At 37.4% G+C, this 27,061-nt stretch overlaps 1 protein-coding gene across 1 annotated transcript in view; it reads right to left on the reverse strand.

The window, feature by feature from the left end:
• Positions 1 to 914: 914 nt before the first annotated feature.
• NPEPPS (aminopeptidase puromycin sensitive) overlaps positions 915 to 27,061 on the reverse strand; it is a 65,924-nt gene continuing 39,777 nt past the window's right edge. The window contains exons 10-23 of the mRNA XM_070393581.1: positions 26,333 to 26,497; positions 25,454 to 25,558; positions 24,402 to 24,462; positions 21,837 to 21,946; positions 20,529 to 20,592; positions 17,788 to 17,927; positions 15,702 to 15,836; positions 14,205 to 14,424; positions 11,063 to 11,205; positions 10,559 to 10,615; positions 7,162 to 7,269; positions 6,278 to 6,433; positions 5,963 to 6,010; positions 915 to 2,481 (exon numbers count right to left, since the gene is read on the reverse strand). Coding sequence (XP_070249682.1) covers positions 2,329 to 2,481; positions 5,963 to 6,010; positions 6,278 to 6,433; positions 7,162 to 7,269; positions 10,559 to 10,615; positions 11,063 to 11,205; positions 14,205 to 14,424; positions 15,702 to 15,836; positions 17,788 to 17,927; positions 20,529 to 20,592; positions 21,837 to 21,946; positions 24,402 to 24,462; positions 25,454 to 25,558; positions 26,333 to 26,497 — 1,665 coding nt within the window. The 3' untranslated portion in view covers positions 915 to 2,328. The remainder of the gene's footprint in view (positions 2,482 to 5,962; positions 6,011 to 6,277; positions 6,434 to 7,161; positions 7,270 to 10,558; positions 10,616 to 11,062; positions 11,206 to 14,204; positions 14,425 to 15,701; positions 15,837 to 17,787; positions 17,928 to 20,528; positions 20,593 to 21,836; positions 21,947 to 24,401; positions 24,463 to 25,453; positions 25,559 to 26,332; positions 26,498 to 27,061) is intronic.

Consider the following 27,061-nt stretch of genomic DNA (forward strand, 5'->3'; position numbering starts at 1 on the left):
GGGAAACCAACAACGAATGATGGAATAATCCAGAGCTGGTTAAGGAGTTGTCCTTTATGTCCCTGGGTTTGAAGGGGCAGAGAGGAGGAGCTAAAAGCTAGAGAGGGCTGTGTAATAGGGTCACGGTCTTTGGTAGAGGGACTTAGCCCATGTGACCTGGCAATGAGGAAGCCAGAATAGATTTCCTGACCATCCTTTTCTCAGGCCTTTTGATCATCTGAGGGTTTACTAATTGCATCAACACAACCTGAGTGAGAGGGCAAAGGGGCTTGTTAATGCCACACACAAGGGTCAACAACTCCTGGCTGAAGGGCAAATGGAAGACGTCCAGCACAACCTCTCCCAACACAATTCAAACTGAACTGTTACACTGTACAAAGCTTACATGTATGCTGAGACAAAAATATTTTCTTTCCAGAATTCTTTTTATTCTTCTTTTTTTTTTTTTAGGGGAGAAAGAAAAGAGAGGGGAAAGAAAGAGAAGGGAGAAAGAGTGGGGAGAGAGGGTGGTGGGGAGGAGAGAGATTTTCCAGAATTTCTGACGTAAAATTGAGTTATTTTATTAAAGCGGAATTCTTCTCAGTCTTTTGTGAACCTGTTTTGCAGCTTCCTTAAGCACATGCCTAGAGTCCACAGAACAGCCCTGAGCTTGGCTCCTGTATAAGGAAGCCTTAATAAAGGTCTCAACTCATGAATGCTGACTCTAATGAGCTCTAAGAGATTTTTGAGAATTCAGAACTAATTAAGAAGGAATCTTAGGATTTTTCTGTTTAGGTACTATTCATTAGGAATTCAGGAACTAGATTTTCTTATAGACTCAAAAAAATCCAATGGTAGTGAAACTTACAATCCTGCTGAATGATAGGAAACTTTTTAGTTTCTAATCAAATAGATAAAATAAATAAATCATGACATCCGTTTCACATTGACATTTTTATTAACGCCAACTGTTTTTTAATTATTATTTTTTTAAAACAATAGCACAAAAATGTTTCAAGGAAGCAGTCTCACAATCTGATGACCTTCTGAAATACAGTTAAGCCACACCAAATATGAATTTCTGTTAATAACACAAAAATATTTTTAAAGAAAAAATAAAAGGAAAAGTGGGTAAAAAGAAAAGAAAAATTGTAGGGACAGACAGGAATGAGATGTAGAGTTAAAACGCACTGGATTAGATAGGTGAGGCTTGTCAGTAGGGTGCACTGTTGAAGCAGAGAGTGGCACACCACAGGCGTATAGTCTTTGTTGCTCCTTTTAACCAGTTACCACTAATAAATAGGCCTGCAGCAGTGACCACTGGCTTCTTACATGCCCCCAATGAACCCGGAGAAGCCAGTGCGGATACTGTCAATAAGAGGCCTGACAGTTGGCCTACAAGACAACTAAGACCATTTTCAGCAGAATAACTCCTTCAGAAAGGCCTCGCTGAAAGCCTTTCATTTCTATAGTCTCACCTATATGCCTTTCAGGGTTCTTAAAAGTGATCCTAAAAAGGAAAGAAAAAATAATGTATATCAGTTTCTCTTATTTAATGTGGCTATAAAAGATGTTTCCTTATTATTTCGTTATCTCTAAGAAGGACACCGGGGGTGGGTGCTGGGGGTGGAACTAAGGGGAGGAAAAACCCAGACCAGGATAAGTGTTTTTTTTAACCTTCTTTTTCTTCTTCTTTTTTTCTTTTTTTGCCAAGGGGTCACACAGAAGGGAAGGCAAGGAGGAAAACTACAATCCTTGGATTGGATTGAGTTATGCAGGAAAATATGTCTCCTGATCAGTCCCCATGCCAAAAATACCCCCCAAAACCCCCAAGAACCCACTTGGAATTATGCACAGACTCTATATTATACCAGCTATCAGTCTTTCATGTTTAACCATTCCGCAATGGACACTACCCTTGGCTTGTAGGCTGCTTGCAGAACCCACTTCACAAATATCCTCTTCGCCCAGAAGCCTCTAGTTTCCTTTTGGTAGGTTATAAAAACAGAACATCTGTCATTAACAGGAGAGTGTTAAATACTTTTAACCACTTGACAAGGCTTCAGGAAGTTTCACAGTTTCATTATGCTCTATTTTATTACTATCATATTTACAGTTTTATTTTTTATTCTTTTTTTTTTTTTTTTTTTTTGCTGAATTGCTGATTTTCCTTTTTCAATAGAACTTAATTCTGGAGTGTGAGCAGGAACCAGTTAACTACATTCATTGTCCAACCCCCACTGGTTTGAAAGAAGACTCCAAATTCTTGGTATATGAATCAGCTGTTCGGTAGCTCCACCTTATCCCGGCAGCGAAGCAGCAGAACCGTAGTGGCAGCGTGCTCAGGCTTCACACTGTGGGTGGTGAGGCCTTTCGCTGAAGGAGGTACTGGTGGATGCTCTCAGCATCTCGCTTTAGCCACGCAGCATTCAGCAGGATATTTTCACAACACTGCTGGATGGTACGCTCAGCTGAAGGAGCTGGGTGACTCTCGAAGAAAGCCTGGTATAAAACAACCCAGAATGTAGGATTATTACTAGCAATAGTAAGGGGTCCTGAAAAAACACCTGCTCGTCTGTAAAGGAATCATAACCTTCACTCATGACAATTTATCACTGCCATCCCCAGACTAAAAGAAACAAGCAGCTTCTTGGACCTACCTATAGGAATTCTCCCTTAAGTATTATATGCTTAAAACCTAATAAAAAGTTAATAGTATATTTTTATTGACATCAGAGAGGAAGGGAGAGGGAGAGAGAATCATCGATTGGCTGCCTCCTGCAGGATCCAGCCTGCAACCAGGCATGTGCCCTAGACAGGAATCGAACCTGGGACTCTTCAGTCCACAGGTGGACACTATCCATTGAGCCAAACCAGCTAGGGCCAACCTTTCTTTTTTTAAAAAAATATATTTTTATTTCAGAGAGGAAAGGAGAGGGAGAGATAGAAACATCAGTGAGAGAGAACCACTGATCAGCTGCCTCCTGCACACCCCTCGCTGGGGATCAAGTCCACAACCCCGGGCATGTGCCCCGACTGGGAATTGAACTGTGACCTCCTGATTCATAGGTCGATGCTCTGCTCAACCACTGAGCCATGCCGGCCAGGCCTTATAACCTTTCTTTAGATTTAGACTCACTGTCTAGTGGTTACTCTAGGCTTTGGAATCAGGCTTGAAACTTGATTCTAGACTTGATCGTGTACTAGTCTATGAGTGAGTAAATTAACTGCTCTAAGTCTGTCTTCTCATCTATGAGAAAATATTTACTCCAGAAGATTAAAGAGACAATGCATATAAACAGTTGTCACAGAGTACTGAAGGACTCAACATATTTTGGCTGCTTCAGATAAAGATTTGTAAGGGATAAAACCAAGAAACTTATATTGCTGCTATACCCTAATAATTTAATACTCCATTGACTCACATTTTTCACACAATAAAACTATTTTATTATAATTTATTATAATGCTTATTGAGTCAAGATTGAATTAATTTTCTAATGAAGTCTACCTGGTTTCACTGAAAACAAAACAACTCTTAAATACCAACCAGCAAAAGGATGGGGTCTTCCCTTTGAACTAGAGAGAATGACTAATTCATCAGATTAAGTCTAGACCTTTTAGAAATCACTAACCTTATTTATATAGATGACAATGGCCCCTCCCCCAAGTCTCCTTATCATGGTTCGATTCTTAGGGCCTGAGTAAGATGCTAGACTTCCTCTTATTACAGCACCACCATTTACACAAGAGAAACCTGGGAATTATCTGCAACTCTCTCTGCCCCCAGATAGGTTCACAACACAGAGAAGCCATTCAGTAAATATTTGTTGAATTAAAGATTAACAGCCCTAACTGGTTTGGCTCAGTGGATGGAGCATTGGCCTGCGGACTGAAGGGTCCCAGGTTCGATTCCGATCAAGGGCACATACCCGGGTTGCGAGCTTGGTCCCCAGTGGGGGAGTGTGCAGGAGGCAGCCAATCAATGATTCCCTCTCATCATTGATGTATCTATCTCTCTGTACCTCTCCCTTCTCTCTGAAACCAATAAAAAATAAATAAGGAAAGGAAGGAAGGAAGGGAGGGAGGGAGGGAGGAAGGAAGGAAGGAAGGAAGGAAGGAAGGAAGGAAGGAAGGTAGGTAGGTAGGTTAACAAAATCAGTCCCCTGAATCTCTTTCATTACTTCACCTCCTCCAAGCTACTATATCATTCTTGCTTGGAGAGTTAGCTTCCCAACATCTTCTCTTCTCTCTTTCAAACTATTGCAGCCAGCCTGAGATTTTAAAAATACAAACCAGATCAGGTCCTCCTTTTTTCTTTTTCTAAACTGGTTTATATTTATTTTTTAATTAATTTTAGAGAGAGGAAGGGAGAGGGGGAGAAATATAGAAACATCAATGATGAATATATTTTTATTGATTTTAGAGAGGAAATGAGAGAGGGAGAGAGATGGAAACATTAATGATGAGAGAGAAACATTGGTCGGTTGCCTCCTGCATACCCTCTACTGGGGATTGAGCCTGCAACACGGGTATATGCCCTGACCAGGAATAAAACCTGTGACCTCTTGGTTCCTGGGTCGACGCTCAACCGCTGAGCCACACCCAGCTGGGCAAGTCACTCTCCTTTTTTTTTTAAAGCCATTCAAAGGCTTTCCATTAATTTTTTAAATATGTTTTTATTGACTTTAGAGAGAGAGAAAGGGAGAGGGAGAGATACAAACATCAATGAGAGAGAAACATCAACATTGATTGTCTGCCTCCTGCATGCCCTGTACTGGGTGGGATCAAGACTGAAACCTGGGCATGTACCCCGACCATGAATTGAACCAGCAACCTCTTGGTGCATGGGTTAATGACCAACCACTGAGCCACACCCTGGGTAATTCTCAGGAACATTTTAATATGGCCTACAAGGTCCTCCACGGTCTGGCCTCTACCTACCTTATAGACTTAAATTGGCCACTGCCTTCCCCTCCAAACACATTATGTGTATTTCTCCTTCAGAGTACTTACCTGAATTGTTCACTTAATACAATGCACAATACTAAATGAAGGCAGACATCAAGTCTTTCACTGTTTTCTCAAGATCTTAAAAGTTTTTAACAATGGCTCACAGAGTGAACCAAACATTACCTTCCAAATCCATACCAGATAACCCCCTTGCCTTCAAATGTTGAAGGTGAAAGTGACACTTTAAAAATACTTCACAATTAAAAGCAATGGAAGGCTTAAAGGTAACATTTTCCTAATCAGTGTAGATTTCTCCCCTAAATGCCAAACTTTATCACTATACTGATTGTCAACATTTTAAAGGCTAAGAGGAGTTCCTACAGAGTCACCTACATAGGTTATTAGAAAGGGAAAAAGCTGCCTTAGCCAGTTTGGCTCAGTGGATAAAGTGTCGACCTGCAGACTGAAGGGTCCCGGGTTCGATTCTGGTCAAGGGCACATGCCCCAGTTATGAGCTCAATCCCCAGTAGGGGGTGTGCAGAAGGTAGCCAATCAATGATTCTCTCTCTTCTCATCATTGATGTTTCTATATCTCTCTTCCTTTCTGAAATCAATAAAAAAAACTTTTTTTAAAAAGGGAAAAAGTGAACATGACAGACCTACTCTGTTCCAGCCCCACTGTGATACTTAATCTAAATAATAATCTTATCACCCCATTTTACAGATGAGGAGACAGGCTCATAGGGGTTAAAAAACTTGCTTGATGTTGAATAGCTAACAGAGCAGAGCAGAGTTTTACACCCAGGTCAACTGCCTCCAAGTTCCATATTCTTTCAACCATATTTCAACTCCCTCAAAGTTGATTCCAACCCTAAATTCTTCAGGCATTAAAGAATCAACCTAAGCTGTCTTTCTCTAAGCAATAAAAGGAGATACTAACATTCATTACCCCTACATACTATGATTATAGTTTGGTTAGTGTTTTTATTTAATAGATTGAGAAGTGAAAAGTTAACAGTATTTTCCTTACCTTAACCTCTCCAGCCATTTTATCAACTGCAAATCCCTCAACTGATAGCTGAAAAAAACACACACAATGGTTTAAATAGTAAGTGCAACTAAAAGAGGCTTGGAACCAACTAAAAAAAAACCCATTCTATTCTCTCCCTACTTCAGTTTATTCTGGAGGGTGCAGGATGGATGATGGAGATGCCCTTTAATAAGACTAATAACTAAGGAAACTCTTAAAGAGCAAAGACCATAATCTATGGGTCTAGTGAATCATGGTTATCTCTCAATAACATCCATGATAAGCAAGCTACTCAAAATAAATATCTTCACATACCTTTATTAGTCTGGATATTAAGAATCCTCCCTGGTATCGATTATAAAGTTCTTCCCAGTTGTCCTTTATAAATTTCCAAGCAGCCTTCCTTCCATGTTTGCTGCCTCCAGCCACTCCACCAATTACTGATACAGTATCCTGTGGACGTACCTCTTCCTAAAAATAGAAAGAGAACTAAAAGTCTACTGTAACCTAAGCATCTTCTAGTACCAGAAAGAGCAAATGTTGAGGAACCCAAGTAATCGCTTAAAGATAATGTTCCCTGTTTTAGCAATAACTGGCACCTGAAGCTTCCAACAAAAAGGAATTTAACCTAAAGATCAGCCAAACTGATAATAAGGCATTGAGACAGGTACAAACAAACGGGTAGCTCAAGAAATACTTGCTAGCCGAAACCGGTTTGGCTCAGTGGATAGAGCGCCGGCCTGCGGACTGAAGGGCCCCAGGTTCGATTCCGGTCAAGGGCATGTACCTGGGTTGCGGGCACATCTCCAGTGGGGGATGTGCAGGAGGCAGCTGATCAGTGTTTCTCTCTCATCGATGTTTCTGACTCTCTATCTCTCTCCCTTCCTCTCTGTAAAAAATCAATAAAATATATTAAAAAAAAAAAAAAAGAAAAGAAAAGAAATACTTGCTAGGGCTTCCACAGGGTAAAAAAGGGAAGAGACAGGCAGCTTTCCAGTTTCTTTCCTCTCCCAACTATTTGGATTCTCACCACTAGAGGGAGATATAGAGGTCAGTAACAAACTCATTCCAGTTTTCCTACACTAAAAGGAAGCCTTACTCTATGGTTAAGGCAAATCAAGAAGACACTGGATCAAAGACACATGCTACAGATCAGTGGGTAACAATTCCCTCTAAAAGCAGTTTTCATTGTAACTTACCGAAAGTGCAAACGTGAGGACTTTTTGAATCAATTCAGGTGAAAGAGTAGCCCCAAGGACTCTTTCAATTCGGTTTTTCTCTTCCTGCATATCTGCTTGCTTGTGAAGCTATAATGAAAAAATAAAGATAGAGATAGTTAAATCTCCCTTGAAAGTTATGCATATGCTTATATGAGCTTCTTCCCCAATATGGTGCAACTTTTGCTCTAGATTCTCACTGGCTAAGATTGCAGGGCATAAAATTAACAAAAGAATACCTTTTAAGATGTTTGGCACTAAATTTCTCATGCCATTTTCGTAAGTCACTATATATAAGTGCTCACTATATGAATGGCTTCTCCTCAGTTCTGAGCAGTTTACATCAAGATCTAAGGGGTAAACACTTCATGGCCAAACTCTTTACACCATAGATGTCTGACTAATGTTCTATGTTATATGAACAAACTAGTCACTACTAATACCACTGATGATCATCAATTTAATATAGAACAGTAAAAAATATATAAAATGCATTATTGAAAATAACATTTTAAGAATGTTTGATGACATAAACATGTTCTTGATACATTAAATGGAAAAAGGAGAGAGATAAAGCAAAATTATTCTTAATTTTTAAAAGTTTAATGTGAAGGGAAAAGAAACCCCTGAAAACCAATCAAAATGTTAACATTAATAAATAATGGTTTCTAACCAGTGAGAATCTGCATCATAACATTTTTAGACTGCAAGCAGCAGCACATATTGAATGCAGAATATTAAGAAAATAGAGAAGTACAAAGAAAAAATCAAAATACTACTATACGTACAGTACCAAATCAGGAATAAGATCATGTTACACCTGCTATTTTTGTGATCTGATATTTTAAAATTACAGGTAAGTTTTATTTTTTCTTTCTATTTTTCTAGTGTCTACTCTTTCATAGTTAATATACAAAATCTTCTTCCATAATCAGAAACAAAATGTTATTATATATTTTTAAAAATTAGGGCTATAAAGGTATATGAAATACTTCTCGTAGACAACTTAATTTATAGACTCTCTTGACCGTTTTTCCCCCTAAAGATTTAACACTGACCAGTGTCTGGAGACCCCATCACAGCTCCCAGTTTCCTCTTCCTTTCCTTTGGACTCTTTTGAGCAGCAGTGTGGTAAAATAGATAGGAAGTCAGGTGATCTGGGTTCTAGTCCCAGTTTGCCTCTAACTAGCTGTGTGATCTTGACTAAGTCCTTAACCTCTCCGGGTCTCAGTTTCCCCATCTGTAAAATGAGCGGGGTGGACAGATGATTTCTAAGGTCCTTTTCAGCTCTAGTACTCAATGTCTGCACTTGGGCTTTTAGAAAGCATTTCCCCCTCCCCAGGAGAAGCTGTTACACTAGTCCACTAGATGGCACCATAACACCCCATTTCAAATATACTTTGAATTAAAGTTATTTTTATCTTGCCTCATGATTCTTAAATTACCAACAAAAAACATCTCTCATGAACTGTTTTTTTGTTGTTTTTTAAAGAACTTTGACTCTGGGCCCTGGCTGAGTAGCTCAGTTGGTTAGAGCATCCCAATAAGCCAAGGTTGCTTGCGGGTTCGATCCCCAGTGAGGCACTAACACAAAACAACCAATGAATGCATAAATATGTGTAACAACAAATCGATGTGTTTTTTTCCTCTCTTCCCCTTTCTCTCTCTAAAATCAACACATTAAAAAACAACAACACACCAACCTGATTCTGTCTTCATATGAGAGCTATTTCATAGTAAAACTGAATTATTGAGTTCCCTTGTGTTAAACAGATGCAAATTCTTGTTAAATACACATACCAGTATAAATTCTTAAAATTACGCCATGACATGAAAGTGTCAATTTTCAGTCATGAAATTTTTAGAACCCCTATTTTGTCTCATACCCTTTATGGCATAGACAAAACCCATAAATATCTCATTTTATATGCAAAGAAATATATGATTTATAGTGTACAGGCTCACAGATTATTAAGAATGAGAAGGAACCTTAATGTCATTTAGTTGAAAGGTAAACCCAAAATATAATTGTACATTATTAGGAAGGAAAACCTTGCACAAGATGGGTAGTTAAAGGAGTACATTTTGAGATGGAGTTTCTTAAACAAATCAAGTTTATATTTTTCAGAACATTCTAATCATATAAATAGGATTTGCTTAAAACTAAAATACTGGAAATTAGATTTGCAATTCTGATCCATTTGGGATCAGTAAATATTCTTAATATATTACAGGTGAAGTATTAAAGCACATCACACTCCTATCCTGTTCATCCCCCTAAGTGTGGCTCTTTCAATGCATGACTGTTATAGGTCTGATAGATAATTTGAGTATTTAGCACATTATGCACATTTTACTTGATGGTAATAAGAAGACTCAGCTCCCTCCATCTCTAATGCAACCAATATAGTCAAGTTATTTCTTAGACAGATAAATGCATGGATAGGGACTAGAGATATCACCTGTCCCACAGTTTTAGGACTTTCAAACAGGCCACTGCCATTATAAGGACATGGAAAGTTTTGCCTATATTTTTTCTAAGCCAGAGTTTAATTATATGCTAACCACCCTAGGGAAACGACAGAGGATATGCAGTCAGGTGAATTAATTTCCTGTCCATTCATAAGAGGCAATGGCATAGTTTAAACCCTTGAGATACCTGATCAATCATCTATTTCTTTTCTAAGCACAGAAACAAACCTTTTGTTTTAAATGGGCAGAACCCCAAGTAAGTTTACAATGAAGGGGAAAATTTTAAGAACCTGACTTGTTAATCAAAATAAATGAACATTTCAGTCTTAAGATTTAAGATACATAAACTGGTGAGTAAAAAGAAGTAAAAAATTGTTTTACTTTTTGTATCATATTGGTAGTATACATGAACAGACATTATATATTTACCAGAGGCCGGGTGCATGACATTTGTGCACTGGGGTGTGTGTGTGTGTGTGTGTGTGTGTGTGTGTTTGTGTCCCTTAGCCCAGCCTGCACCCTTTGGAAGTCTGGGAGCCCTCGGGTGCAGGAAGTGGGCCTAAGCCATCAGTCGGACATCCTTAGCACTGCTGTGGAGGTGGGAGAGGCTCCCACCACCACCACTGTGCTCACCATCTGTCAGCCCAGCTTCTATGTTGAGTGTCTTCCCCTGGTGGTCAGTGCACGTCATAGCAACCGGTCGTTCTGCCATTTGGTCGATTTGCATATTACCCTTTTATTATATAGGATCCCATAGTTTCTTAATATTTGGTGTCTGCAATTATGCATAACTGTATATATTTCTTTTGCTGGGACTTTTTTTTTGAAAAACCACATAAAGTTCATACTAGCTGTGTCAATCCAAGTTCAAAAGCAGAAAATGGGAGCCCTTTCCAAATTTACTCACCTTTATCATAATGTCTAAGGTAGTGCCATCACCATGCTTCAAAACAGTCAGATAGACCTACAAGAGAATATAGGAACAAAAAAGAAGGCATCTAATCAAATATATCTCTTCCAAATATTCTAAAGCTAAGAAAAGACAGAAAGCTAGTAAAAAAAAAATTGTAAATAGCCATGTGTTGATGTTACATACAAATTGTGGCAAGGAGCTAAGAGCCCACATGAATCAGAAAGGCAGATGGCATGTAGTAAGTAACAGCAGAGCACAACAGCTTTCTCAGGGGAATGTGCTTTGATAATCACCGTTCAGCACCACAGTGCAGACTGAGAAATTTGAAACAAATGAGAAGCTGACTACAAATCACTTAAATAGAACATATTAAAACAGGGTCAGACATGATTTGCAGGTCAGTACTTAGGTCATTTTTAGTTACTATTAAATATGTTCCACACTTCAAAGAATGATGCAGTTACCTAGAAATTAAAGTAATTCATTATGAAAACCTACAGGACTCCTCAGATCGGCGGAGAGAATCTGTTTCCCTTCCACATGGTCCTTAAACCGACGACGAGCTTCTTCTAATGTTGCCTTATGTCCTGCTTTTCCTAGTTTGCCCAGGACCAAGCCCCTCAGGAGTGCATCTAGATGACCTGATTGAGAAGTAAAAGAGACAAAGAATTACCTAAAAAGCCTATTTATACAAATATGCCACCTAGATATCTTATAATTGTGTTATATCATATCTACAGTCTTGAATAACAGAATCAATAACCTTAGTACTTGAAAGAGCACTTGGTTTAAATTGATCAAATCATATTGAGTGAAATGAAGTGCTAAACAGACCAGACAAGCAAATAAATTGCTAACTTTGTCTATATTCACAAATGCCAGCTATCTAAATTTACTAAATGTTCACTCCGTCTAGGTAATTACACAACTAAGGATTATGTGTGAAAGAAGAGGCTTAGATCATGCAATTTTAACCCAAGATTCAGGGAAAGGCCACATACAGTACTAATATACTGCATATAAGAAATTAAAAATTTAGCCCTAACCGGTTTGGCTCAGTGGCTAGAGCGTCAGCCTGCGGACTGAAGGGTCCCAGGTTCGATTCCGGTCAAGGGCATGTGCCTTGGTTGCGGGCACATTCCCAGTGGGGAGTGTGCAGGAGGCAGCTGATCGATGTTTCTCTCTCGTCGATGTTTCTAACTCTCTGTCCCTCTCCCTTCCTCTCTGTAAAAAATCAATAAAATATATATTAAAAAAAATTTAAAATTTAGACTTTAAAAATAAAATTTGACAGATTTATTACTCCAAAGATATACAAATGGTTAAAAAGCACATAGAAGATGCTCAACATCATTGATCATTAGGTAAATGCAAATCAAAACCACAATGAGGTACCACTTCACACCCAATAGGATGGCTAGAATAAAAAAGACAGATAATAACAAAAGTTGACAAGGACATGGGGAAATTAGAATCCTCATACATTGCTGGTGGGAATGTAAAATAGTGTGGCCACTCTGAAAAACAGTCTTGCAATTACTCAAAAGGTTAAACATAGAGTTACCATATGTCCCAGCAATTCCACTCTTAAGTATATACCCAAGAGAAATGAAAGCATATGTCCACACAAAAACTTGTATACAAATGTTCATAGCAGCAGTCATAATAGTAAAAAAGTGGAAATAATCCAAACACCTATCAACTGATGAATAGACAAACAAAATGTGGTACTGTATATCCATATAATGAAATATTATTTCAAGTATAAAAAGGGATGAAGTGATATATGAAGCATGGATGAACCTTGAAAACATGCTAAGTGAAAGAAGCTAGACCAGGGGTGGGCAAACTTTTTGACTTGAGGGCCACAATGGGTTCTTAAACTGGACCGGAGGGCCAGAACAAAAGCATGGATGGAGTGTTTGTGTGAACTAATATAAATTCAAAGTAAATATCATTACATAAAAGGGTACGGTCTTTTTTTTTTTTTAGTTTTATTCATTTCAAATGGGCGGGATCCGGGGCAGTAGTTTGCCCACGGCTGAGCTAGACACAAAAGGCCACAAATGGCATGACTTCATTTATGTAAAATGTACAGATTAGGCAAATCCATGAGATAGAAAGCACATTAGTGGTTGCCTGAGACTGGGGTTGCCAGAGAATGGAAAATGATGGGCAATTGTTATGGAGTTTCTTATGAGGTTAAAGAAATTGCTCTGGAATTAGATGATAGCAATGGTTGTGCAACCTTGTGAACATACTAAAAACCACTGAACTGTATACTTTGAAGGGTGCATTTTATGGTATATTGGTTATATATATATATATATATATATTTTTTTTTTAAATATATTTTATTGATTTTTTACAGAGAGGAAGGGACAGAGATAGAGAGTTAGAAACATCGATCAGCTGCTTCCTGCACATCTGCCACTGGGGATGTGCCCGCAACCAAGGTACATGCCCTTGACCGGAATCGAACCTGGGACCTTTCAGTCCGCAGGCTGACGCTCTATCCACTGAGCCAAACCGGTTTCGGCAGGTTATATTTTTTTTAAGAATTAATACAAATCTGATGGATTTGCAACAGTACAGTGGCCAAATAAAGTTGTGGTATATTCACACAATGAAATACTCCTAAGCAATAAAAAGGAATGAACAACCTGGATCATAGTAAGTGACAAGAACATCATACTGAGTGACAGAAGCCAGATATAAGAACAGAGTATATATATAATGATTTCATTTACATAAAGTTCTAGAAGAGACAATATTAATATAGCATTGAAGAAGTCAGAATAGTGTTTGCCTCCCAGAACAAGACTGGTCAGGAGGAAATACCACCTTTAGTTATTAGCAGATGGTAGAAAATAATTATATTTAAAGCCCTGAAGTCACCATTGTCAACATTCTCTCACAGAGGAGAGAACATACATAGAAGGCCAAATAACTTCTCTAATTCAGAAAACTGACACTGCCCTGGCCAGTTTGGCTCCATGGTTAGAGTGTCGGCCTGTGGACTGAAGGGTCTTGGGTTTGATTACAGTCAAGGGCATGTACCTTGGTTGCAGGCTTAATCCCTGCCACGGTCAAGGCGTGTGCGGGAGGCAACCAATTGATGTGTCTCTCTCACGTCCATGTTTCTCTCTGTTTCTCCCCTTCCCTTCTACTCTCTTAAAAACAACAACAACAACAAAAAACAATGGAAAAAATATCCTCAGGTAAAGATGAATACACACACATACAAAAAAACTGGCACCTGTGTCTTTACAAGTTGTATATAAGGTACCTGGTATTTATGATAATAATAAATAAAATAATCCAAAATTCCCTATAGCTTTTCTTGACTATAAATAGGCTTTTGGAATTCTTTATAAAAGACTTTTATTTCCACCATTTGCTTATGCACAAATCATATTTAGCAATGAGTACACATAATATAACCACCACTGTTTTTATGTTAGTGACCCATGTAACTTCACAACTAGGCTTAAAAGACCCAAGTCTTAATTTCTGGCTAGCTGAATACATAATAACATCTAGCAGATACCAAGATGAGGCTACTGCCATTGTTAACCACAGATAAGTAAAAAAGAAACAATTTCCGATCAATTATTTCTCCATTCAGTACATCCATTACCTTCTCCAGGTTTGGGGTCCCAGCCCAGTCTCTCCCCTATAGGTGAAAAGACATCTTTCACAAACTCCTGGATTTCCTCATAGAAGTCTGTGTGGGACAAGAGAGTTGAGAGAATCCCCAGGTTACAGCTCAGGTCGCTCCATACAGTATAATTGGGCTCATTCACAAAAGCCTCCATGACTTTTAGAACCTCTACAGTGCTAATGATTCCAGCTCGAGCCTGGGATAGGAAAAAACATAAATTAATCTAGTCTTCAAACAAAAACAAAACAAAAAACACAAGCATGCATTTTTGGCATTAACTACTGCTAGTTAGTCATCTCTTTGCTTTAAAGGAAATGAGACTACATACGCTTGGAACACTAGACTTTTATAAAATAAAAATCCTATATGATAACATTCCTTATTTATTTTTTTGCTATTTAATAAAGAGCCACTTTAAAATATGCTAAAATTCTACCAGTTTGGAGAGAATGAAAAAATAAATAAAGACAGAAAACAGTTAATTTCCTTATTTCTATTCTATTTTAGGGGTCTTGGCTTTGTTTTTCTTTTGAAAATTTTCATACGTTTAGAAAAGTTACAAAAATAGTTGGGGCTTTGGTTTTTGACAGAGGCTCTTTCAAAACTAACTGGACCTGCAAACTGTGTCAACTTTAGCTTGTCCTTTACTCATTTCTAAAAGAACACATACTGGAAGGCACTGCAAATTCAGAGTCCTTTCAGAATTAGCTAAGAGAGTTAGGAAAAAGAACTTCTGTTACAACAGCCAACTGCACAAACACACCACTCTCCTGGGACAGGTCTCTCTCAGCAATGAGATCAGCAGATGTGAGGTTTTGTGCATCAATGCTAATCTGTGTTTATACAAAGGAGGAATCCAAAACCAGTTACTGCAGAGGGGAGGGAAAACTTCAAGTCCAACTTAAAGGAACACTAGGATGAATCTGACAATTTTATTACAGTCAAAGACACCTAGAAATTATCTAACCTATGTTGGAGACATAAAAATAGCACTACTAATGCTGCTTTAAATCTTTTCTGGAACAAAGCCAAATATAAATATAATTCTAAAGCTAATGGGCTATTATAGAGTTTTAAAAAAATTCTAGACTTTCCCAGCAAAGTACAACCACTACTTTAGAAAAATAGAAATCACTCTGAATCAACTAAGTATTTTTTTAAATCACATTAGTAGGGAAATTTCTTCAAGGCTCTTACCTATTTCTATTGAAAATAATTTCTGCGTTACAAAGGCTAGTTTAAGTACAGTTGTAAAAAGCTGACTTAAGAATAGTGAAATGGGATTTGTTTCTGGTAAATTATATAGATTCAATTTTGTCATGTTAGTTAATAATTAGTCATTTGCTCTAATCCCAAAGGCATTCAACCTTCAAGAAGAACTATATTCTTCTAATTATGTTTCAGTTAGACACTCCAGGAAAAACAAAATCCTTTAATCAACAAAATCCATCATACTACGTGAGAAAGGCTCACCAAGGAGAAGAGGTCATTCTGTAATCCAAGTCGATCCACAGGGGGCAGAGAAAGGTCACGAATGCCTGGTAATAAACTTTCCAGCATGGCCGAGCTGTACTGCGTCCGATAAAACCCAACTGTTCCCAGGTTTAACTGAAAAGATATCCAGTAGATATTATTAAATAGTTGCATTTATTTTTTAAGTCAATCTTTTGTAGGTGTGAAAGAGTTCTGGTTTTAGTATATCTGGATGAAAATAATAAGGATCATATATGCCAACAGATAGGGATTAAAGTGAAACAACACATAAAGATAGAAATCGGTTGTCAGAGATGAATACAAAGGCAAAAGAAAACAAACTTGACATGGTAGAGGCCAAAGTGAGGGAAAGTAGGAAGAACATGGTGGGAAGAAATGATATGGATAAGTTTCTATTTCTAAATTTAGTAAATAGTTTTAAGATTATCTCTATATATAAAAGCCTAAGCGACCAGCCGACCGGTAGCTATGATATGCACTGACAACCAGGGGGCAGACGCTCAATGCAGGAGTTGCCGAGCTGCGTTGACTTGGCAGCTACGGTTCTTGGGTGATGCACCTGGAACCAGGGAGAAGGGAGCCCGATTCTAGGGTGCATCACCTGAGAAACATCTTTGGCCCGATCCTTGCTGGCCAGGCCGAGGGACTCCACCAGTGCACAAATTCATGCACTAGGCCTCTAGTAGAAAATGTTTACTATATGTAAAAATACTTGGACAGTGGAATCTCTAAGGAAGACTAATAAGCCTTTACAAACATTGATCTATTGAGCCCAGAGCCTCAAGAGAATAACAAATGTCAGGTCCTAGATTTTAAATAATTACATGGACTTAAAAAATAGTTCATATGATTTGTGAAGTGAGGTTATCACTGACTGTCATTCTCTGTAGGCTATTTGCCAACAATAAAAAATATATGTGATAGTATTTACACACAAAATATTTTAATGATAAAATAATAGTATAAGATACAAATATTTTACTATTTATATAGAAATAGTAAAAAAAAATCACCTAACAATTCTAATACAACTATTATTTTCATTACCTTATCTTTTACTGTAGAAGTAACACTTTTATTTACCTAATTACAATCAGTGTCCATAACTTTTTTCTCATTTATAAGAAAATGTTCATATAGCTATTTAATCTTCCAGATTATAATTTCAAATGGAAATATAGTATTCTACTGAGCATAAAAATTAAAACAGAGGGAGAAATGACACTTTTCAGAAAGCACAAAAGTTCAGCCAGTGTGTGTGTGTGTGTGTGTGTGTGTGTGTGTGTATGTATATATATATATATATATATCCCACGTTCAAAGGCTGTTAAATCGAATTGTGTACCCATATCTTCAGGAAAAAATCACTTCTACTGTTGTGGTAAACAACCTGCTTCCCTGTTTATAATGGTCTGGCCCTCCAGCAACTTCAGTGCGAAATTATAGCTAATTTGTCTACAAACATCAGGTGGTCATAATAAACTGGCCACTCAGTGTATATTTCCTATTAGGAAGCTACAATTGGGAGAAAATTTTGTAGTAGATACTTACATTATGAAAAGTATAGAACAATGAAAAACAGTATTTACCAACTGTTATTTTTATGAAATGGTTTTAAAACACCAGCTAAAGGAATTTCACGTTTCGGTGACACAAACTGATTATTATACGTCTGATCTCACTTGATTATAGTTGTACACATGCGATGACAACACATCATTGACATTGACATGTCATTACAATGACAGGACAGTTTGAAGCTGTGAGACTACAAAGTTTTGGTTAGTGTGACTTTATACATAGTCTACTATTTTCCCCCCTCTTTAATGCTATCCCTTTGTATCTGCTTATCTACCACTCTCTGCCACAAAGGCAAATATCTAGACAATATTATTTGAAAACTGGCCCTACATTTCACATAGGAAAGTTTAGAAATTTTTTTCTTTGCAAGTCCTAGTCTAATATGAAACAGTAGAATTTAGAACCAGCCATAAAATGCATAAAAGAAGTGAGATAGAAATCAATTTAGATAAGATTAAAATGGCCATGCCATTTCTGGACTCACCTTTACCCATTGATCTGGTTTAACATTCTTCAAAACCACATTCATCTCTGGCTTGTCCATTAGAATTTTCAGTTTGGCATGGTTGGGATCTTCGCTAGTAGAAATTGTGATAGGAACCATCCACTGGGGACAGTCTTCTCCTTAAGCAAGAGAAAAATAAAAAACTTGAGAAATAATTTCTCACTGTAAAAAAAGAAGGTAAGGTGTAGAGAGAGGACTAGTATTCTATGCACAGGCTTGAGCCTGACTATTAAGCCAATAGCTCATTTTTAATGGCACAAAAACTCTTTCAGGTGACCTGATTAATACTGGTGCAAAGGAAAAGAGAATTTATTAACAAAATCACAAAAGTCTACAAAACCCCAAACCTAACAGTTTACTTACTTGCAGGATCACAAATACAGTGATTTTAAGCATATTTTAATGATATTTTTCTTTTTTTAGAGAGAGAAGAAGAGAAAGAGAGAGAGAAAGAGAAACACTGATGAGAGAGAACATCAATTAGCTGCCTACTGCACTCCCCTCACCCAGGATCGAGCCTGCAACTCAGGCATGTGCCCTAACCAGGAATTGAAGTGGTAATCCCTTGGTGCATGGTCGATGCTCAACCACTGAACCACACTGGCTGGGCACAAATAGAGTGATTTTTTTAAATACGTTTTTATTGATTTTTACAGAGAGAAGAAGGGAGGGGGATAGAGAGATAGAAACATCAATGAGAGGGGAACATTATCGATTGGCTGCCTCCTGCACACACCCACTGGGGCTCAAGCTCTGACTGGGAATCGAACCAGTGACCTCTTGGTTCCTGGGTCATTGCTTAAGCACTGAGCAACACTGGCCCGGCCAAATACAGTGATTTTAATTTAATTGTTGTTTTCCCTTTACAGAGCAATAAAGACATCAATGATTTTTACTGTCTTAAAGAAATTTCAAGTATGTGAAAGTCCTCATATAGCATTTAAAAACAAATACTAAGGTACAGTCTTTAACAGTACCTTATACTAGAGGGTTGGTTTTTATTTTTCTGATAGATAGGACACACCCTGGGAACTATTGGATTCCAACATGGACAAATCATATTTAAAAGCCAAAGCTTTTGTAAGATATATACATACTCTTAGGGATCAGACAGCAAAATTAACTTTGAATTAAGATGCCAAATAAAAGAGAGTCACTGTCCAATAGTACATCAAAGGAAACATTTTAATAAGGTATATACCTTTATGCTATCAGGCTAAGCCACAAATTAAAATTTCCTCTCCACACTGGGATATTTCAGGTTTTAACACTGCCTATATTGGTCATGAGTATTAGATAAACCTGCAAAACCTGTCAGTCCTACAATGCAGATTGCAGGTGTGAGGCAGAAAATGGCAACTGTGACACTTAAGGATTTATTTGGATAATACACGTGTCCTCTGACTTTCAAATATATTTATTAAAAGAGTAATTTTAAATGCTAAAGAAGGTTGAGGGTAGAAGGCTGTATCTTTTAACCTTAGTAGAGTGCATCATATTTTGGTGGATTGAAGATGAAAAGGCATTGGTGATTCTGATATACACCACCCCCTGTTGAGACCTGCTATTCTAAAGGAAGTCTGAAAGGTATAAAAAACTTTATTTTTTTATTTTTCAATTAATCTTTAATTTCTTGGATAAAAGAATCTAATGATATGTAGAGATATTTTAAAGAAAGCAGAGATGAGTGGTAAGGGTATAAATTCATGGAATCCAATTACTTTGTTTGAATTCCTACTCTTTTTAAAATTATTTTTAAATATATTTTTTATTGATTTCAGAGAGGAAGGGAGAAGGGCAGATAGAAACATCAATGATAAGAGAGAATCATTGATCAGCTGCCTCCTGCACACCCCCTTCTGGGGATCGAGCCTGCAAACCAGGCATATGCCCTGAATGGGAATTAACCCATGACCTCCTGGTTCATAGGTCGATGCTCAACCACCGAGTCATGCCAGGTGGGCTGAATTCTTACTCTTTAACTCATTAGAGAATTAACTCAAAATGACCTTGGGCAATTTTACTAATGTACCTATGCTTCAGCTCCCTCATTTGTAAAATGGAAATAATTTACTTACCTAACAGGATAGCTGAGAGTATAAAATAAGAGCTAGCACTATAATATATCTAAATAGTCATTGGGCTTTATTTATTTACTTACTTACGCCCAGGAATTTAAAAAAAATAATTAGCCACCCACACAAATGTGTATCAAGTCTTCTTTTAGGTATTAAGGCTAGAGGCATCACTTCTTGGGTGTTCCTATGCTTCTTCATACACAGAGACATGGAATATAAAAAAATCTAAGAATATGACATTATATATACTTTGTAAATCTCCTTTCTTTTCTTAATTTTTAAAAATTGATTTGGGAGAGAGTGAAAAAGTGGTGGGGGAAGACAGAGAGAGAGAGACGTTGATAAGTTGTTCCACTTATTTATACATTCATTGGTTGATTTTTGTATGTGACCTGATCAGGGATCAAACCCACAACCTTAGCATATCAGGACGATGCTCCAACCAACTGACCTACCCAGCCACAGCAAGAATCTCCTTTCTTGATTTTCTGGATTTCACTTTTATTCTATTACCACTTCCTTGTTTTTATTTAATTCTATTAATTTTTTTAAAAAATGGATAATTACTTCCTATTAGTTGGAACACTACTGGTATGGTATCCAAAGTCATTGATCACCTGCCACTTATAGCCATTTGCTTACCAACATATGGTCCACTGGCACAAAATTTCCTCTGGGACAACTTCAGTAATCGGTCATTTTCTACCTAAAGAAACAAAACAAAGGCTATAGTAGTATAACTTTTTTTTTCTTTTTTGGAGGGGGCAACATTTCTGTGACAAAGTAGAAGGTAAAACCAGTGTTATCAAATGTCATATAAGTATACAAAAAATGCAATGATGATGAAGATGATGATGCTATAGAATAGTGAAAGGTTACAATTTCTTATTTAGGCTTCAAAATAACAATAGTCTAAATAAAAGAGCAGGTTCTATGTAATATGGTCCCTCAGAAGAGATATGTACCCAGATAAGAACTTTAAAGGATTAAAGTTCTCAAAAGGATACATAACAATAAGTAATACTACAAAAAGTTATTTTAGATTAGCATGTGAACTCAATGTTCAGAATTCAAACTTTTAGAATGACTGATAAGCATAAAAGAAAGCACACACCTTGTTTTCAAAGGATAAGCTTTGCAATGAAACAAAAAAGTATGGAGGAAACTAAAAAGCCAGAAGCAACAAAGTCAAGTACATGATTTTTAGAGAGAGGAAGGGGGAGAGGGAGAAATTCAAAATGTTTTTGTTACAGAGCCCTCCTATTTCCCACCAAATATGATTGATGCATTCACTAAATTGCCTTTTCAAATGTTTACAGCCAATCTGAGAGGTCCTCCAATGTGTGTACTTTTTATTATAAAACTGGAGGCCCGGTGCATGACATCGTGCATTGGGGGGTGGTGGTGGGGGTGGTGGTGGTGTGTGTCCCCCTCAGCCTGGCCTGCACCCTCTCACAGTCCAGGACCCCTCAGGGGATGTCCGACTGCCGGCTTAGGCCCGCTCCCCTGTGGAAGTACCGCTCAGCCAGAAGCCGGGCTCGCTGCTCCTTAGCACTGCCTTGGAGGCAGGAGAGGCTCCCACCAACCGTGAGTCCCCTTTCTGGCTGAGTGGCACTCCCCATGTGGGAGTGCACTGACCACCAGGGGACAGCTCCTGCATTGAGCTTCTGCCCCCTGGTGGTCAGTGCACATCATAGTGACCAGCCGTTCGGTCGATTTGCATATTAGGGTTTTATTATATAGGATACAATCATGTTTAAGGTTAAGATGTGGCTTTGGAAGGTTAACTTACACTGTAATGTACCATGTAAATTTGAGTGCATTTTGAGGGCTGGTTTAAATGTCACCTAGAATTCTTAAAGTACATAAAAAAAAATAAATTTGAAACCACTGATTGAATTTCACTTAATACAATATTAGATAAGTTGAGGGACTTTTTATTAAGTTTACCTGTTCTGCTTCCACATAAATGAGGGGGAATCCCATTTGTTTGGTCCAGGTATTCATCACCGCTGCTATAGGTTTACCACTAGCACCTTCTAAACATTCCCAAAGGTCCTCTAGGAGATAACACAAGCAATGAAAATGTAAATGTTTACATTTTTATTTTCCTAAAAAAAACGCAGTTTTATATACCTCTTGACAATGCATTGCTGACCCACTCTTTAATTCTCTCATGTTCAGGAAACAAACAGTGGGCCAAATTAACATCCTCCTTGCCTTCTCATTAATTTAACTCTATTACAAAAACTGGTCTTATATTCTAAGATGTTCCTAACTTTTCCAATTTATTAAAAATTACAAATTATAATAAACTAAAGACAAACAGGTGAGTTCGAATAGAATAAATAGAAACAAACAAATGGAAACACATTTAAGATCACAACTAAATAACCATTCACTAACATAAAATCATTATATCCACTCAATTAACAGAGTTAAAAAATACTCAGTAAAGCTGATGAGGTGGTGACAGAGTGAGCAAAACAGTAATGCCATGTGACACATACTATAGTGAGGGCATGAAGAGAGAAAAAGCACTTCAAGGAAAATCCAAAGAAAATAAAGGCTTCACAAGAGTTGACTTTTGGCCTGCATCCTGAAAAGGAGTTGTTCATGAGATAGATATGAACCACTAGCTCATTCCAATTGGGCAGAATAAATGGTCAATGCAAAGATGAAAGTATAAGAAAAGACAGAAAATAACAAAAAATAGCAATATGTTCAATTAGCTGAAAATAGAGGGCACATATGTGGGAATAATGGGCAATGAGGCTATAAATGTAGGTAGGGCCGAACTGCTGAAGACTCTGTATGGTTTACAAAGAAGTACTGACTATCATGAAGGGAATGTGGCATACCCATTATTTTATTTTTAAAATCTTTATTGTTGAAAGTATTACATATGTCCCTTTTCCCATGGACCCCCTCCACATTCCCAGTATTTTTAATCAGCAGGATGATGCAATCAGGTATTCACTTCAGAAAGATATTCCTAGCTAGCCTCAGAGAGAGAGATGAAACTGAAGAGAGTGGGGCAAGGCAAGTAGTGAGTTAATAGGCAACTGCAAAATGCAATAGATAGATCACGAAGGAAAGCATGAATTAAGGGAAGTGCAGTGAGATAGAAAGAGGGCACTGGAACTGCTGCGAGAGGGTAAATAGCATGGATGGTAACTGCAATGTATTTGAACTGCCAATTATCTTTCATAAACCACAAAACAAACTGAAAAAAGGTACATGGTGGGCCTTGCTATTCATATGTGGTCTATGAACTAGTAGCACTGGCTTCACCTGGGAGCCTGTTAGACATGCAGACTCTCAGACCTTACTCCAGACTTACTGAATTGAAACATTCTAATAGATTCCAGGTGATTATAGGTCCATTATATTTTAAGGAGCATAAGGTACTTTCCTCATATATTATATACGGGCATACCTTGGAGATACTGCAGGTTCTGTCCCAGACCACCACAATAAAGCAAATATTTCAACAAAGTGAATCACATAAATTTTTTGGTTTCCTAGTGCATATAAGTTATGTTTATATTATACTATAATCTATTAAGTGAGAAATAGTATTATGTCTTAAAAAGTACATCTTAGTTAAAAAATATTATATTGCTAAAAAATACTAACCATCGTCTGAGCCTGTTTGAAAAATGGCACTGACAGACTTGCTCAATGCAGGGTTGCCATAAACCTTCAATTTGTAAAAAACACAATATCTGCGAAGTACAATAAAAACAAGGTATGCCTGTATATGCATGCCAAAGACTCATAAAACTTGCAAGAGTACATTTTTCTGTAGCCCTTCTTTAAGGAACAGAATGCCTCTATTTTACAAACTCTAATGGAAATTTATGGGGCTGGGAGTGGGGTGTGAAGGTTACATCATATCCTGAACAGAGGAGAGATTGTATTTTTAAATCGCAGGTCACAAACCTAAGGAACACCCTTATAGCCAGGACTCTGCACTTCTGTCATTCTATTAGACACTAATGACAATACATAAATCTTGTTTTTTAGAAAGTTTTCCTGTTCACTAAAGAACTCAAAACTATGACTCTGGCTCTTTTTCATATCCAATCAATTCTTAAGCCTTTATTCATCCTTTTGAATCTGATAGCAAATAAACAATAGACCACCATACGCAAAAATTTCTTAAGATTTTACTTCATTGAAGCTCTAATTCCATATATTAACTTTTAAAAATGGTTAATCTGCAGCTATTTTAATAGTCAATGATTAATTTAGGGCAATAAAACCAACAAATAGCCAGAAAAGAACAAGCTCTGGTAAGGTAAACAGCACTCTTTAGACTCTTTTAGGTGGCAAAACACTGAGCTATGGAAAGCTGACTATTGAAGAATGACCAAAAGAATAATGGGCCCTGACTTAACAAATGGCATAAAATAAGTCAACTTCATTTCCTATCCATCACAAAGAAAGTTAAGCAGCTAGAAAAAAGTAAATGTCCCACTTCCATTTCTCTCTCAAGCTATTAAAGATTACCTGTGGCAGCATTCTTTTGCTGGAACTTGGTTAAATACATGTTCATTCCTTTCTTAAAGTCCTGAGAAAATATAATTTTTAAAATCCAAGAGTCAGACCTCAGAACTTATAGTATATTTACATATTAATACTCAAAAGCTACTTTACTAAAATTATTGAGGGCCAGATTTACTGAAATACATATATGTCTACTGCCTTTTATTTATTTTAAAAAATATTTTTTAATTAATTTTACAGAGGAAGGGAGAGGGAGAGATGAAACATCAATGATGAGAGAGAATCATTGATCAACTACCACCTGCACACCCCCTACAAGGGATCGACCCTGAAACCCAGGCATGTGGCCCGACCGGGAATCAAACCATGACCGCCTGGTTCATTGCTCAACGCTGAACCACTGAACCACACCGGCCAGGCTACTGCCTTTTATTTAAGAATGCATACTCTGGCCCTGACTGGTTGGCTCAGTTGGTTCAAGTCCTGTATACTAAAAGATCACAGGTTTGATTCCCAGTCAGGGCACATACCCAGGTTGTGTGTTCAATCCCTAGTTGGGTTGGATAAAGGAGGCAACTGATCGATGTTCTACTGTCACATTGATGTTTTTCTCTCTCTTAAAAAAAGAAAAATCAATAATAATAAAAAAAGAATGCATACTCTGTCTTCTACTTTTAAGTTTTATACCAGCCTTCCACCCTCCCAAACATATTTGTATATCATTCACCTAAGACAGTGGTCGGTAAACTGCGGCCCCTTGAGTGTGACTCTTCCACAAAATACCACGTGCGGACGCGCACATACAGTGCGATAGAAACTTCGTGGACACACTCAAGGGGCCAAAGAGCCGCATGTGGCTTGCAAGCTGCAGTTTGCCGACCACTGACCTAAGAGATCACAAGAGTCAGTATTAAAAAAATACTAGTAAAGACAATCCAGTAGTGTAATATTCTAGATGCAAAAAAAAAAAAAATTTACTTAGGAACTTAATCTAATTAAGATCTGACATTTTTTCACCATAAAAGAATAGAAAACTTTTAAAATTGCTTTTTTACCATATCCCCAATGTAGTCGTGCAGCATTCGGATGACAGATGCGCCTTTGCTATATGATATAGCATCAAATATCTCATCAACTTCAGAAGGATGGCCCACACTGACCTGGCAGACAATGTAATTCAAGGTTATGACAGGAAGGTTATAATACTGAATTACATAAAAAGCTTTCTAGGAAAACACTTCTAACTAATATGATACTTTTCTGCCTTTGGCTCCCTCATAATGTATAATGATGATCCTTAAAAAAAATATTTAACATGATCCCCGTCAACTCTTAGGGTCCAGTCTTGGCTCTGCTTTGCTTGGGAGGTAAGTCACTATGAATCTGTTTATTGCTGGTGGTGGTGAGTGGGAGTGGAGAAGAGAGAGATGAAAAACACTTTCTTTCTTTACGGTTTACAATTATATAGGACCTTGGTTAAATATGTCAAAGTAGACTATAAGTCTAGTTCTTTGAAGGCAAAATTTATACATATAAACTAGCTGAAATAACAATAAGCTAAGTCAAGAGAATTAAAAAATATATATAAATAGATAATGACAACAAAAGAATATGTTCAGAATTTTCTTTGAAACAATGGAATGATAATGTTCCCCTATGCATATTATTCAATAGGTATGGTTCTCCCATACTAGTCAATAAAAATGTATTTAATGAATGCTTAAGGGTACATAGTACTTGACTCTACAAAGATCAATTTTTATAGTGTCTATCTTAAGAAGAAACGTAATTAGACCAGTCTTGCTAGATTTTCAAGACTGGAAATATAAACTATAAAAACAAGTGAATCACCCATGCAATTTTCAGAGTTTTAAATATCTCTGTAACAAATTACTTCATTAAAAATGAGAGCAATGGTTGAAATTATGGCTCACTTCAATAGGATGGCTGTTCTCTAAGGCATCAAGCTCCTGGGCACGGGTATAATCAGCAGAAACAAACTGAGTCCAGATATCATACTCTGGGAAGCAGTGGTCTACACACAGATATTCAATCCAGGATGCAAAGCCTTCATTTAACCAAAGATGTGTCCACCATTCCTAAAAACAAAAGAGAAATATGTAAAGAAAACAAAATACTTGTCATTCCATTCATTTGAAAAACTCTCATGTCCCCTCCACTATACTCTAAAACTTGCCAACTTAATGAACTAAAATTCAAAAAAATTAGTAAATAACTCACATCTCTTGTTTTTGTTTTTAATCCCTGTCTGAGGATATGTTTCTACCAATTTGAGAGAGAGAGAGAGAGAGAGAGAGAGAGAGACAGACAGACAGACATCGACTGGTTGTCTCCTATACTTGCCCTGACCAGGGTTTGAATCCACAACCTTTTAGTGTATGGGACGATGCTCCAACCCACTGAGACATACAGGCCAGGGCAATAATTCATATATCTGAACTAAAGAGATGCCTAAAAGAGATTCCAAGAAAGGCCAATGGATGATGTTAGCATTATGCCTAAGAGACATTTCAAAACATTAATAAGTAACATTTTACTACCAAAGGTATAAACAGAGGAAGGAGGGGGGAACAAGTGGGAAAGCCCTTATATAAAAAGGGGAAGAGAGTGGATAAATGTAGGCATTCCCCCTATATTATTTC

This window comes from Myotis yumanensis, unplaced genomic scaffold (genome assembly GCF_028538775.1).
Source record: "Myotis yumanensis isolate MYYU_CA2020_CCGP unplaced genomic scaffold, mMyoYum1.0.hap1 SCAF_16, whole genome shotgun sequence".
NCBI classification, from domain to species: Eukaryota; Metazoa; Chordata; class Mammalia; order Chiroptera; family Vespertilionidae; genus Myotis; species Myotis yumanensis.